Source organism: Protopterus annectens, chromosome 1.part0, assembly GCF_019279795.1.
Source record: "Protopterus annectens isolate FY-2018-M chromosome 1.part0, PAN1.0, whole genome shotgun sequence".
NCBI classification, from domain to species: domain Eukaryota; kingdom Metazoa; phylum Chordata; order Ceratodontiformes; family Protopteridae; genus Protopterus; species Protopterus annectens.
The window spans coordinates 1,546,554,751-1,546,570,488 of NC_056725.1; the positions used below are offsets into that span (position 1 = coordinate 1,546,554,751).

A 15,738-nucleotide genomic window follows, 5' to 3' on the forward strand; every position below is an offset into this window, starting at 1 on the left:
AAAGCCCCCTCTGTTTTTGTTTTTTTTATAGTTCCTGCATGCATAAGTGGCAAGAAACATAACTTCCCTGTGGCCTCATAGCTCATGTAAATAGCCGAACCGATAACTAATCGGGTTGTAATTTTCTTTCAGGCACCCTACCCTCACTACCCCCGTGCATGTGCGGACTACCCCATTAACTCAGCAAACTCTGGAGTTTCCACCTAAAGCCCGCGAAAGGAAAATTTGCAGTCATCTCAGCCTCTCCAAAACTACCCATGCCAAAGCGTCTGTCATTCACACTTCCCTAACAACTCCATGGATCCAGACATATGCACATTTGTTTACATTTTTTTTTTTGATGTGAGGACATCACCTGACTGTACAACTATCATTAGGCTACACCCATTGGCCATCACTGCGCCATGAATTTATGTTTTAAACAGACTGCTGCCCATTATACATGAAAAGAGACTTGGAGACTTCAAAGCATATGGTCATGTTTATAACAAAAGCATTTAAATGTATTGAGGATTCCCAATCATATATGTTAAAACTGAGTTGGTAGTTTCAAAGTAATGCAATCGATGGAGCAAATCAACTCGCCTCCCTCCACCCCTCAGGCCCAAGTGTCCTCCCGGCACCCCCGGGCATGCACCGAGGGCAACCATGTTTCTGAGCCCATGAAACCCGCGATCATCTGGTACATCAAGCAAACGGAAGGAAAGCCCATGAAACAGTGAACCACCCAGGCAAGCAAGAAACCAAAGCACCAGGGAAAACCCACGAAACGGCGAACAAACAAAATAGCCGCAACACACGTCCATGAAGATCCAATCCGCAACTCCCAATAGGGAAAACTGGATCCTCATCCTCTTTTTTTTTTAAAAATACCAAGAACCTATTTCATCTCTGACACTAGCAACCCCCCCCCACAGAACCTGCTATACTCTCCCTGAAGCTGACATTCCGAAACATTCATGCCTACCTCATTTCAAGCCTGCACTTCATGTAGACACCCCATAACCCCCATGCCAATTAACTGCAGCAAGCACAATACCCACAAAATACCAATTCCCACCCAGCATTTTTTTTTATCATTACTATCTTACTCGCCTCAAACCTGCCAAATTCTCCACCTCACCATCAACCCCACTGCACTAAGGCCTACCAGACCACTCTCCCCTTCATGTCATCACGTACGAGAGCCTGCTCTAGCAGGTTCACCACAGCACTTCTCAACGGAAACAGCCCATTTTTTTTTTTTTTGTATTTTAGTACCGCGATTTAATATCTTATGGTGTGAGCAGATAATGTAATTTTCTGCTCAGGTTAGGTTCTGATGAATGACTCTGATATAAAATTAATTTTTCATTGAGATCACTTTTATCAAGCAGTACAATTACTTGAACCTGCTCCATTCAAAGTGGCACACTTTAGTGTTTCTGGGAGAGCTGTACCATTTTGCTAATAAGTCTCAGATTTCTTAAATATACCATCACCAAGATTATACCACACAGAAGAAAGTGACTGGTTTAGATGAGTTGTCCTATGGGATGAAATTGCTCTCAATGAAATACTCTGATGCCAGTGAGGACTTTTCTTACACCACCACTGTACTGACGAAATGGCAAACCAAAGCCACTCTGCCCATGCACCGGAAGCAACACCTCCCACACGACACTTGCAACGGTCATCGCAGCTCCCTCCAGCCCACAAACCACTACTGAACCACCAGCCAAGACAAGAAGGACACCCAAATCCCCAGGAGTGAAAAAAATGAGGGGCACAACCATTATACAGACTGAACAAGCCAGCAGCCTCAATGGCAAAAGCAAAATGGCTACCACACAACCAACCAGCGGACCATGCCACTCGCTCCAGAGCTCCACCATGAAAGCACAACAGCCCAGCAGTGAGACAAAAGGGGCCACTGCACCCACCAAATGACAGCCAAGAAGACCATGCACCCCCCCCGGACCACCACTGGCCAAAGCAACCCCACAAAATAAACAAAACAAAACAAAAACAAAATAAAATATGGAGCTCAAATCAACCCATTGAAATGATCCAACTACTCAACTGCCCCCCTTTGATCACCTTCCCCACATATGCCAGCAACAATCAAGGCCTAACTATCCATCAGCATACCTTCAGGTCATCACAGACATAGCTTGCCATAGCAAGTTCACGCCAAATGTGATTGTTTGACCCAGCTACACTAGCCTAAACCTCTTAAGCCCCTCCCCATCATTATCTCGTTTCCTCCCAACCATCCCTGCCTCCATTCACCTTCCCAACCCACTTAACTCCCCCCTAATATTAACTTAACCCCCCCCATGAAGATGTCCCGGGACAACTTAGTTTGTTGCCTAACTTCATGTATTCCCTAAGAGAATAATGAATTCCCCTTGTTCATCTTCTTTGTTTGCACATCGTAAAAGGAATATTTCTTTTAATGAATATAGGCACACTGCATTACAAATCATAGTACTGATCTTTAACATCGGTCAGAAAGTAGAGCACTTTCTTATTTTTTACAATAAAAGGTCTTTATATACTAGACCCTATATAGTCAGTGATAATGAATCTTTGTACAGGGTTAGTTTATTCATTTTATAAGGTATATACATATACAGAAGTCTAACTTTATGAGGAACAATATAAACCTAGCAGGACTGAGGCTAAATCTGAGGGCCAAAATGATAGTGCTATGCCTAAATCATAGCAGTTGAGAGACATGGCTTTGGTTCTCTATCATGTTCCTGTTACTGCTATAATACTAAGCCACCATACTTCCTACTAAGTCACTAATGCAATTAATTTGTTTGATCAGATGTTGATCACTGGTACCAATTAGCTTCCACTTTTGATTCATTTATTTTCATATTATCTTTGCTATTTTCTCTCTTACCATGGATCCTCTCCTCATCTGTTACCAATATTACCAACTCTAATGTTTGTAGAGCAGATGACTGCAGATGGTCTTCTGTGTCATTCCCTGTAGCTAGTTTGAAATGCTTCCTTGCTTTTAAAACAATTGAACTTGTCACTTGTGTTCCTGTTTCCTTTCACACACACTTATTAATGCTATGCTGCCAGTTTATATCTTCTTTTCTCTAAGAGAATACACAGTTCCCAATGAAACTTTATACCAGCACTTCAGTTGTTCACTAAACTCTGTTATGTCAGCTGCCTCACCTAATACATAACAGTGGCATTCTGTCAAAGGAAAACATCTATTTACTGCCTGTTTTATGTAGTATTGTCATGTCTATCTACATGTATATCAGTGGTTCATTCTACATGGATGATATCACTAATAATATTTTTGCAAAAATAAAATAGGTTTCTTCAGACAGACTGAACATGTACTTAGGAGATGTATTCTTGCTGTCCAGAAAATGTAATGGACAGACAGCTTTTGTTATATTTATTTCAGATGTATTTCATTTTCTGAACACCAGACTAGTCCACTGTGAAATAAAATTCAGTACCTTGAAACGCCATAAGCACTTGGTGTTGGGGGCATAATAACTTGGAAAGTATGGAGTGCTGACACTGCCTTGGATTGCAAGCTGACGTTCCAGGATAAAGTCGGCTTCACAAGCTAAAGAAACAAAGCAATTGTTTCAAGAAACAGCCTGTAAGTATAATTATCATTCATTCCAGTACTATGTTGTCATAATATTACTCAAAAAAGATCATTAAGATTTATGCAATCGTACAATAACTGTGTTTTTCTTATTATAAGGCCAAATAATCCCTATTTATCAAAAAATGAAACCAAGGTTAGATTTTAGCCAACCCCCAAATGAAGTCAGGATTGCTGAAGGTAGAAAATATTTGAAATAATTGTCTAAAGAAGTTTGCTGCATCCAGAAACCCAAGTACAACTTAATGAAACAAAAGACATTATCAGTCTCTCAAGACATTGATCTCTTTAATGCAGATGACAGGCAAGATATCCATAGAGTAACACACACACAGTAACATTTTATATCTGCTTTTAAAAGACAGCTTTCTTGTTAAAAATATGCAAACATAATTTTATTTCCAGCATGGATATGCTGGAAAACGTAGGTATTTTCCAGGCAGTAGCTAGGAGAATCATGCTCAGTAATACAGAGCTGCAGAGTTCTTCACTAGTCTAAGATAAAACTTTACAGCATTGCAGAGTAGTAGGCAATGATATAAACAGGTGATGAATTTTCACTTCATTACACAAAGGGGCATAACATTAAACATTTAAGTAACAGGCTTTTTCAGTAAGGAGCAGAGTGATAGGCTGAGGATTGCCTCTATGCCACTAACATAAAAGATATATAAGTTTAAGCAGAAGGAGTAAGAACACTGTAATTACACAGGACAACTGCGGGATGATGAGAAGAAACCACCAGTTACCATTCAATGCCTGGAAAGAGGAGGATGCATAATGCAGACATGGGTAAAAAGAGACTCCATTTGATATGTATGGGCCCATGTCATTTTGTCTCTGCAAGTTCAACAATTATAGGGTTACTGGTTTTAGATTATAGGATGATTTGGAAGATTTACCTGGTTATCTTGCTAAAAGGAGGTCTATTAAACAGAGTATGTTTTGTGATGCTGTCATGAAAGTGCTCTTTAAGTAGTGGTAGATTTAATAGAGTGATTTGTTTTGCAGATGGCCAGTGCAGGAGTAGGGAACCATAACTACTGCTGATTTATTCGTGTATTTTAAGTAAAGAAGCACCGTTTAAACAAACAAACAAATAAATAAACAATTAAGTGTCCCATGGGAGAGGTGAAGGACATGTTATCAGTCAATTCACAGCCTTTCTGCTCCTTGTCATCTTATGATCTACCTGATTCATGGGACAAAAATGAATAGAAAGCATGCAGATATTAGGTATGATCACAGTGCAAAACATTAAAAGTAATGGTAGTTTGAGGTAAGGTTTTTGTCTTTTTCTAAATCTTGGCAGGAATACTATTATGGGCAGTGGATTCCTTTGCAGGGTGAGTACTTTGCTGTGATGGCTAGACTGCAAATGTATATTTGTGTAAAATGAAGTTGAAATATTTTACTGTGCGGCCATTACTTTACATTATTGTATTTTTTTATTTTATTACAGTTGGCCATCTGGCATGTACAGATCAAAAACTAATTATAATTGCTGGGTATAGGGGCTGTCTGTAGATGAAAATAATTGACTGCTGTTATTTACTCTTTAGGAATAATGTGATGTTTGTGAACCAAGTTGGAATACTTTGCTGAGGGTACTGTTTATTAAAGCAAATTTGAAATACATTTCCTAGAGATACTGTTTTTTAATTGAAGTCAGACATCTGATGTGTACACAATCAACAAAGTGGCTGCAACTGTTAGGTGGTAGTGGGGTGTATGACATTTCATCAAATTTCATTGAACACCTAATTAGTGAAGCCACATTTCAGCAAATGGTGGCTTTTATCTAGGACACACAAGCAGTTGGACAACCGGGCGATCGCAAACCCCCCCAAAAAAACAAAAACAAAAAAACAAAATTTAAACCTGCCAATATACCTTCCACCCCCTAACTGAATATACCAACTATGAGATCACACTGCAGTGAGAAAAAGGGCAAATCCCAGACAGTGGCCAATTGCTGGTTTGCCCTAGTTAAAAGCTGCCATTTGCTAAACAGCGCTTTCAATAATTAGGTGTTCAACAAATGGGTATTCACTGAATACCCATTTGACAGAATGCTATAGATCTGTGGTAGTATGGGTCTGCCTGTGGATGAAAGTAATTTAAATTATTTTATTCAAAGTTTAGTGAAAGATACATAGCATCATATTCAGCCTAATAAAAGGATTGCGGTACAGTGGGTGTAGCAAGTATGTCGATAGCAGGATTTAGTTGACATTGTTTCTTCTTCTGGGATCCTACTACCCTTGTGTTTTGAACTGCCCTTCTGTTGCTGGTTTCATAAACAATACAAAATCTATTTCACTACATTTCAAGTTGATCAACGTCAAGTTGTTTTAGTAGATGGAGAGAGGTCTTTGTAATAGAGCAAGCTACTTTGTCTAGTGAGTGCTGTAGAGACTATATGCACAGACGTTTGTAAGTGGTAACAGTGGTCTTTATTTAATGCCGCCACAGTGTGCATTTAACAGTCAACATGCACATATGGTGTAGTTTCTGTAGTGCTTCTGTACACATTCCTATAGAACTGTGTTTTAATTACATGCTTTAATTTTTAATCACTGCCTGCTGGTGGTATAAAAAAATAACTCTTTCAACCTATCCAGAAAGCAAGTGAAACTAATTTACTACAATGAGATGAAATGAAACAGCATGTCAAGCTTACATACCTTCCATTCTTACCTTGAAATGGTACTGCCTGGGCAGCGAGTAGGAAAGGGTCATAAAAGCTGTACTCTCCTTGCTTCCAGATAATGGTCAGCATGCCTCCTGTTGACAGTAACTGCACTACAGGTTCCTGACGACTACAGCCATACAAGCTTATGGTGTGTGAGAAAACAACAGTTAAAACAAATGAAAGTCAATCTTATTGAAAAATGAATATGAAATTACCAAGGTTTTTCTTTAACAAAAGTTTGCTTACTTATCAATGTTTTTGGCCAGAGAAATACATAAGGAATATAATATGCATTTTCAAGTATCAGCCATAAAAATACAGAGATACTATTATAGTCTGAGAAAACTGAGCAAAATATTGTTAATTTGCAATATACCAGGACTCATTATAGCCCATAATATTTGAAATCAAGATTTTGAATTAAACAGGATAATGTAAACCTAGCTGGAGTGGTCTAAAGACTACAGCAATTACTGGAATTATACAGTAGATGAATGTGGTCAAAACAATATTACCTAATGCATTGCTGAGTAGAGTACAGTCACATAGGTTGATGAAAAACCATGAGGCAGTCAAACTAAATTCGTTGTGAGTGGTGGTGGTGGTGGTGGTGGTGGTGGTGGTGGTGAGGGGGTTCATTACCTATATTAAGATAAGGTAAATAGCTAGGTAGGTGTAAGGCTGCCCAGTTGTCCTGCTATGTGACCTACAGTTTCTTAACAAAAAAGAAAAAAATTGATATAAGTTTAAGAAACTGGAGAACACCTTATCCTGTTCATACAGACATCCATACACTTTTTCTTTTTATTTCAGGAAAAAGATTATATTCTACAGATAACTAAAACATCTTTTGAGACTAATATATGACTGATATTGTTTGATTATATGGTTGATTACTCAAGTAGCAGGCTTACTATCACTACACTAGTGATTGAGACTCATATTATTAATCATTAATGTATAGTTTTGAGGATTTTACTCTGACATTCAAGGCTACATTATCTTAGCAGTGTGTCTTTGCCTCAAGACAGTGTGATTTCTGAGTTGTGTTGGGGGTGTGGGTGTAGTTTTCTTTGTATTTTAGTAATCTTGACTAGTTTTCTGTCAAGTGTTTCTGAGGTCTTGGGATCATTATGTATTAGGCCTGCTCTGGACATTTAGATTTGGTCATCATTGCTATTAAATATCCTTATGAAAGTCTGTAGTGTTGTGCAGCCTTCATTTTATGTGATTTAAAATGTTCAGTATTCTTGTGAGAAGGGTTACTATTATGTTCTGTTTGCAAACATTATATCTTTAATTTGAAATAATCTCTTATCATTTACATGCTGCACTTTAAAATTACATTTCTGCCTTGTCTGTGTTTTTTTTTGTCAAAGACAGCTTTCTTCAAGTTTTTAATATTGCATATTCAGCCATATGACTCCATTTTCTCCCCTAGCCTGCTATACAAATCCCATGCGCACACAGTTTCTGAGGTTTATTACTTTCTGTTAATGGCCCACAGCTTTGGTTATATTTATTTATGAAATATTATCAACACACAATGGCCACATATGTATTACAATGTTTGGATACAAAGTTTGTTTTTTCTAATCATCAGCTATTATATTCTGAGATGCATTTTAGTTATAGTTTTGAATAAGCAAGAAAGGCAAATGTATGAAGATACCTTATTTACATCTGCAGTCTGTATATATTGTGAAGATCTTGAATATAACAGTAATAATAATGATAATACTAATATATCTTATTTATGAATTAACACCGCAACAATCACATAAAGTACATACTGTAATAAACACACCGAATCAGAAATTATTCACTTTTTAATACATAGAAACAAGGTGCGTTTTAACTACCAATCACTCTAGCACTTACATGCAGACAAAGATAATGTGTAAAAGTCAAAAACTGCAAAACAGAACCAAGAGGATCCGGAAGTTTACACCTTGAGTGTTTCTGCTGTAATGTCATAAGAGGTGAAACGATCTAACCTATAAAGCACCTCAAAGATATACTATGTGAGACATTGCTGATATGGTTGGTATTAGCAGCTTTGTTAGTACAGAAACTGAAGTTAAGACATATTATGATATGATAGGCCTGGCAGGCAAGAGAAAGTTGTCCAGTATGAAACTTCCCGGCTTCCTCGAACAGCTGCTCTTTGACATCTAGTAAAGGCAACCGACTGAGCAAAAGTTTACAAAAGGACCCTTCCCTCTTTATGGTGTTAAATTGTTATTGATGTATCTAGTCTGCTGATGTCCAACATTTTAAAAGCGTCAGAGGAAATGTAAATGTCTGTCTATAAGTAATTGCCTACCTAGATGTAATGAGAACAGACAAACTAATAGAAGACTTTGACTGGCATCTTTTTTTTTCAGATTCTCAACCAGCAGATTATATACTGAAACTAGATACGGTAGGGAAACATTAGACACCCTATATCCTTTTACATAGCTCCTCTCTTTTCTTTCCAAACATAAATAACCGGGGCAACTCAGAAATATACTTAGACTCTATCTTGGTAGGAGTTCTATTTTATTGAAAATTACCTTCCACATATGAGAAAATTAAATTACTCATATTGATCTGAAAGGGAGTTAAAACAGAGATAAATACCTTTTCAATGCATTTATGTCAAGAACTTGTGCAGAAACAACAATATCTGAACATGGAGTTTGTTGGTTAAGTAAAGACTTAAGATTGATTTCTATGAAATACAAAGTTGAGGCCTTTGCAGAGAAGTTACAGAACAACAGAACAAGTAAAAGGGAAGCTGGAAGTAGCTGCATCTGTAATTTAAAAATATAAAAGACTTAGGGCATGTTCTTTGGAAATATCTTCTTTAGAGTGATTTTAGTGCATGCTTGCTCTCAAAATGATTCAGTCATGAATCTCAGTGAGTTCTGTTAAGCAAACCATATTAGTTGATGAACCTACTGCATTGTTTAACATTAGGGAAGAATTTGCAGTGAATGAACTAGGATAGACAATGAGAATTACGCAAACAATCAGGAAAAAAATTAATGGTGGTGACGTACTGATGCATTTTATTAGATAACAATATATATGAAGAATGTGTTTATTTACATTTTTTGCATTTTCTGCAATATTGCATGGCATTTTATTGATCTAACAGGAAATAAACAAAGCAAAACTACTGCTGTTACTAGGTATTTCTGGAATTCTTACATGATGTTAATGCTTTTAGGTTATGCTTGGTGGCTTAAGATGCGATTAAAGTGTGTATGTATGTGTGTGTGTGTGTGTGTGTGTGTGTGTGTGTGTGTGTGTGTGTGTGTGTGTATATATATGTGTGTGTGTGTGTGTGTGTGCGTGTGTGTGTGTGTGTGTGTGTGTGTGTGTGTGTGTGTGTGTGTGTGTGTCAGATGCTTGGAGCAGGCACACAGAGCACTGGCTTCATAGAGAGGGTGGTAGAGGTCTAGTTCTACTGTATGTTATTAGGTGTTGATTTCTTCATTATATGTATTAATATAGCAATAACTGATGATGTGGGTGTGGTATATTAAAGATTTACTCATAGCTGGTGTGGTTTAATCACAAGGGTGAAGCCCGAGTGATTAAACAAAGGCAATCGTGGGTAAATCTTCACCATACCACACCACAATGTCAGTTATTGCTGTTATACAATGACATTATTTAAGAAAAAAAATGACTTACTTTTCTTAAATAATGTCTTTGTATAACGGCACTGTTGTGGTCTTTCGCTTTTCCCTTGATATCCTGATGCACTGCACATGCATATGGGACCTGTGTTTCCATGCTTTCACAGTACACCAGTGCTGTGTGAAGCAACAGAGAAAGGAATATCTCTTGCTTTTTTTTTTTTTTAACTAAAAAATGTACCGGAGAGATGGGACAGAGAAAATAAAAGGATAATCAGGTACGTTTATTTTATTTTGTATAACGTACCTGATTAGCCTTTTATTTTTCTCTGTGCCATCTCTCTCATTCATTTGGGTCTCCAGTTTTATGAGCTTATTTTAAAAAAATGAAATAAAATTAAATTAAAATTTTTATTGCATATATTAATCGAAAAAAGTCCAGGCAAGGGGACCTTTTTCCATTGGTATATGCTCAGATTTACAACAGGCACACTGCTTGGGCTGATCAATCAGCATGCTACTTTTTGAATACTAATTGCCAGTCATTGTATAATAAATAATTAAAATGATTATCTAGCTGTAATAGTTTGTCTCTAACACATGTAACAAGAAGGCTTAGTTCGTTTAGATGCTTTAATACACAGAAACACATCAGGATAGATAGTAGCATCATTAAATGAATTAATTAACAGACACACCTTACATGCATACCTGTACATGCTTACATCTCAACTACTTACTACAAAATGGCAGTCAGGCTTGCACATGCTCAGTGTTTATACACTTGTGTAAGCCCTTGGATTGCCTTTTAAAGGCATATACACACATATTGATCTACGTCCTCCCTCTTAAAAAGATTGCCCTTTATAAAAAACAATATTAGATAGACATGCATTAGTATATACACTGGAAATAAACATAATGTTCCTGTCCAAGTTGTTTCATATCTCCTACAAGGTTTAGAGATTTGACCATATCTCGTAACATAACAGTTAGGACCAAATTTAGCAACAGGGACAGTCTGCGGTGTACAACTCATATCATGAACTTTTGGATTCCTCATAGGAACAGGAGTGTCCTCTGGAATTAGAACACCAGATAACTCACTCTGAGATAAAGAGTCTTTCTCACAGGCTACATGCCATGGTATAGGTCAGACACCGGTCTCATATCCACCTGATTCTGCCTTAAAACTGCTCTGTTTGACTCCACAATGTATGATCTTGGCTCTAGGCCAATATTATTCACAACACCAATCCAATCATAACCTTTGGATATTTGCATCCTTAACTCTTCTTCCTCTCGTAATGGATTGAGTGGTTTGCTGGTTTTATCATAGTAGGACGTCTGGGATAGGCGCTTCTTCAACAGATTGACTTTTACAGTTCTGTTGTTCTTGACACATGGAACCAACAATTGACTACTGATTGGTAATGTGGTTCTGGTTTGTCTCGATAGAAGTTAGTTAGAAGATAGTTCTTGGAATTCATAAATTCCAATGCCCTGGATCAACTAATCCATTGTCCCACCAGGGACTCCAATATCCTAGACCTGGTCATTACCAACATGGGAGATAGATGCTCCACACCAGTGGTCATCCCCTCATTGGTCAGGTCTGACCATAAGCAAATCACCTTTGACATCCACATTCCACCCCCACCCCCCAAGTAAGGAAACCTCCGCAAAAAACTTCTTCAAAGCCACCTTCATGCTACTCAAGTCAGAAGGGCCAAACTTCATGACACCCATGCAGATGGGAGCTGAAAGTTTGACTGTTGAATCCTACACTAAGGCAATGTACGAGCACATCCACTCATGCATAAATCGTGCCATCCGAAATAGAATCAAGATGCTCTCCTCCAAAAAAAGGAAGCCAATCTGGTGGTCCCCTGCCATAAACAAACTATACAACAGAAGGAAGAAACTGTTGCAGAAAAGAGGAAAATCCCAGGATGCAAGAAACTCCCTTACCAGCCCCAGTAAGAAGCTGAGAACCCTCATAAAATCCTCCAAAACTAGTTACAAAAATAAAATTGCCAAAGATTCCAAAGACAACCACAAGGCATTCTATAGTTATGTAAAGAATGTAAATGGCAATGCTCAGATCTGCTCTGAGCAACAACAGAATAGCATTAAATATACTGATCCCAAGGATATTGCCAATATCCTGGCAGATCGATTTAGTACCAACTTCTCCCCCTCTCACCTCCTAAAGAGCCCATCTCAATGTCAAAAGGTTGCAAAATTCCGGTAATCACAGCCACACAGGTAGAAACCACACTAAACAAAGCTAAGAATACAGCCTCCATGGGATCAGACGCCATCCCGGGCTGTGTACTACATGAACTACAAAATGAACTGGCATCTCACCTAAGTGTTATGTTTAATCATAGCCTCACCTCAGGCTTCGTGCCCACTGAGTGGTGCACAGCTACAGTTATCCTAATCCACAAGGGGGGGATCCACCTTGGATCCTGGGAACTACTGTCCCATCTGTCGAGCCTGATCTGCAAGGGCATGGAACGCATTATCATGGAACTTATAAACAAAGACATTGGCAACCTTCAAACACTGGACTCCACTCAGTTTGGGTTCATGAAGGGCCGATCTTGTCTCCTGAACCTGATTGACTTCATCAAATCAGTCTCCAGAGCTGTGGACGAGGGTAAGGCAGTCAACACAGCCTATCTGGACCTCGCCAAGGCCTTCGACACCATGCCCTACTCTGGAATCATAGATAAACTTACTAAGCTGGGCATAAATCCCTACATCACTCGATGGGTTGCCAACTGGCTTACTGACAGAACTCAGACTGTAAAAGTAGCCGACTCCAAATCTAGCTCCAGACAATGACAAGTAGAGTTCCTCAGGGTTCAGTCCTGGGACCGCTCTTGTTTGGCATCTACTTCTCTGAAGTACAGGCCAACACTAAGGGACTGTGTGCTAACAAAGTTCCCAGATGACTGCAAATTGGGATCCATTATTGAATCCCCAAGTGATGTGGATATTCTACAAAAGGGCCTTACAGAAACAGATGCTTGGTGTCAGAGCCATGGGCTCAAGCTTAATGCCAAGAAATTTATAGTTATCCTCTTTGGGAGAAAAACATGTATTCATGAATTACCACATAGGTGGCAGTACACTAAACACCAAAAGTGTGATGAGAGACTTGGGGACACAGGTGGACAGTGGTCTCACCTTCAATAACCACATCGCCACAACAGTCAGGAAATCCTTTTATGTGGCACACCTCATCACAAAGGGCTTTTCATCCAGAAAAAAGGAGGTCATTGTCCCACTGTACTCATCCTTCATTAGACCCATTATAGAGTACAACACTCCATTTGGTATGTACGTCACAAGGCATCTGCAACAGCTGGAAAGGTCACAGAAATAACTCACTAAAAGAATCACAGGCCTAAAGCAGATGCCCTATGCTGACCATCTAAAATAATTCCAGCTATACTCTGTGGCATATCATCTACTCAGAGGCGATCTCTGCTTAACATACAAGACCATGTCAAACCCTGAGCTGTTGGACATGCTCCACTTAAAGAAATCCCAATCTCTTAAAGCCATATGTCCAGGGATCTAAACCTTGTCATCACAATGAACAAAACATGCTGGAGGGATTGGTTCCTGACCCAGAGACTCCCCATACTCTGGAACAGACTGCCCATACATATCAAGAAGAGTGCCTCCTTGGCTGTCTTCAAAAGGAACCTTGATGATTGGATGGGAGATAGGAAATTCACCCCGGGGATCACGTCAGTCACCCTGCTGGACAGGGGTCTAGGGAAGTAAATATTGTGGGAAGAAATATCCAGGGAATTGTTATAGCTAGGCTTGTATAGACCATAGGGCCGATAGCCTAGTACCAACCTATGAACTTATGAACCTATAAGTCTCTGAGCAGGTAAACCAAGATGTTTATCATGAGGAATATTTCTGAAATTCAGGAAAACATCACTATTATCTTGTTTTGACTTCTCTAGTAACTGCTTTGCACTTTGAACTGCATGTTCTGCCAAACCATTTGTCTGCGAGTACTCTGGACTACTTGTGACATGAGTAAAGATCCATTCTTCAGCAAATCTTTTGAACTATTGGCTTGTAAACTAAACTAGAAATAGCTTTGTGTGGACTACCATGGACTGCAAAAATATGTTTATCTTAGTAATGAAAGTACTGGATTCTACGTTTGGAAGTAGGTCAATCTCATATCATTTGGAGTAAGAGTCTACTAACACCAAAAATGTTGACCATTCCACTCGAAAATGTCTGTGGCTACTGTTGCCCAAGGTAGTTCTGGAATCTACTTAAGCTGAAGTGGTTCCTTCTCTTGATGTGGCTTTGTACTATTATACACTGAACAAGATAAAAGTGCTCTCTCAATGTCTTGTGACATAGAAGGCCAAAATACTAGGTTTCTCACCCTTCTTTTGGTAGACTCGGTTCCTGGGTGACCACGATGCAAGATAGTAATATACTCTGGTTGCAAGGACTTTGAAACAATGACTTTCAGACCTTTCATAATGATACCTTTGTCAGACAAAATCGCATCTCTGTATGGATACTAAGGTTTCACTGCTTGAGGTAAAGTAGATTGCGTTGATGGCCATCCTTGATTGATAAAGTAGTTGAGCCTTTGTAAGACTGGATCTATGGCTGTGTGATCTCTTAGCTCATCAAGACATGTGGAAGAAAAATTTCTCACTTCCATAGCTTCAAAATCAAGGTTCTCATTCTCGTGCTGTTCTGTGGTGTAGCTGGTTTGATCTGAATAAAGTATCAGCAAGCTAAAGAAGTTTGCCTTTCTTGTAGACAAGATTGAAATTGTACTTTTGCAATCTCAGCATCATACATTGCAGTCAGGCTGGACCTGAATGCATAGGCTTTCTCAAAATAGTGACTAATGCTTGGTGATCTGTTTAAATCTGGATAGATCTACCATAAACATAACCATGGAATTCTGACCATCCAAACACAATTGCCAAAAGCTCTTTCTCAATCTGGGCATACTGCATCTCAGTTTGGGTAACGGCTTTTGATGTGTAGGCAACAGGTTGATCTTCTTTTAGAATGACTACACCTAAATGAAATTTTGAAGCATCACAGGAAAGAGTTGCTGGCTTGTGAACATCATAGTATCTGAGAGTTGGTGGACTAGCAATTCTCTGTTTCAGGGCTTCAAATGCTCTTTGGTGTTGCTCTAACCAAGACCAGGATACATCTTTACATGCCAGCTCTCTGAGCGCTGTTGAAAGTTGGCTCAAGTCTGGAATAAAGTTGCCTAAGTAGTTGACTATGCCAAGAAAATATTGCAGGGCTTGAACATTGTCTGGTGCCGGCATCTCAAGAATGGCTGTTGGTTTTGAAGGGTCTGGTCACAGGCCTGTACGCTTAAATAAATACCCAACACAAGTAACTTCTTGTACCTTGTACCTTGAACTTGTATTTCTGTGCATTGAGCTTAAGATTCACTTGACATGCTCTTTCTAGAACTTTTCTGAGGTTTTTGTCATGCTCTGCTTCATCACGACCTCCTACCAGTATGTTATCTACTATGATAGCATAAGGATACCCAGAAATAATTTGCTCCATTGCACGTTGAAAGACTTCACTTGCAGAATTTCTCCCAAATGGCATCCTCAAAAATGTGTACCTGCCAGAGAACTGAAAGTAGTGAGGAATGATGATTTCTTGTCAAGCTGAATTTGCCAAAATCAACTCTTTGCATCTAAGACAGAAAGAATAGTGGCATTCCGCATCAAGGC

The 15,738-nt window shown here is 38.9% G+C and overlaps 1 protein-coding gene across 3 annotated transcripts in view; it reads right to left on the minus strand.

Annotated features, from left to right (window-relative positions):
* TMPRSS6 (transmembrane serine protease 6) overlaps window positions 1-15,738 on the minus strand; it is a 1,200,807-nt gene that overhangs the window by 484,286 nt on the left and 700,783 nt on the right. For all 3 annotated transcript variants that reach the window (XM_044068021.1, XM_044068020.1, XM_044068019.1), the window contains 2 exons: window positions 6,335-6,471; window positions 3,477-3,589 (listed from right to left, as the gene is read on the minus strand). In XM_044068021.1, the coding sequence (XP_043923956.1) occupies window positions 3,477-3,589; window positions 6,335-6,471 (250 nt within the window). The remainder of the gene's footprint in view (window positions 1-3,476; window positions 3,590-6,334; window positions 6,472-15,738) is intronic.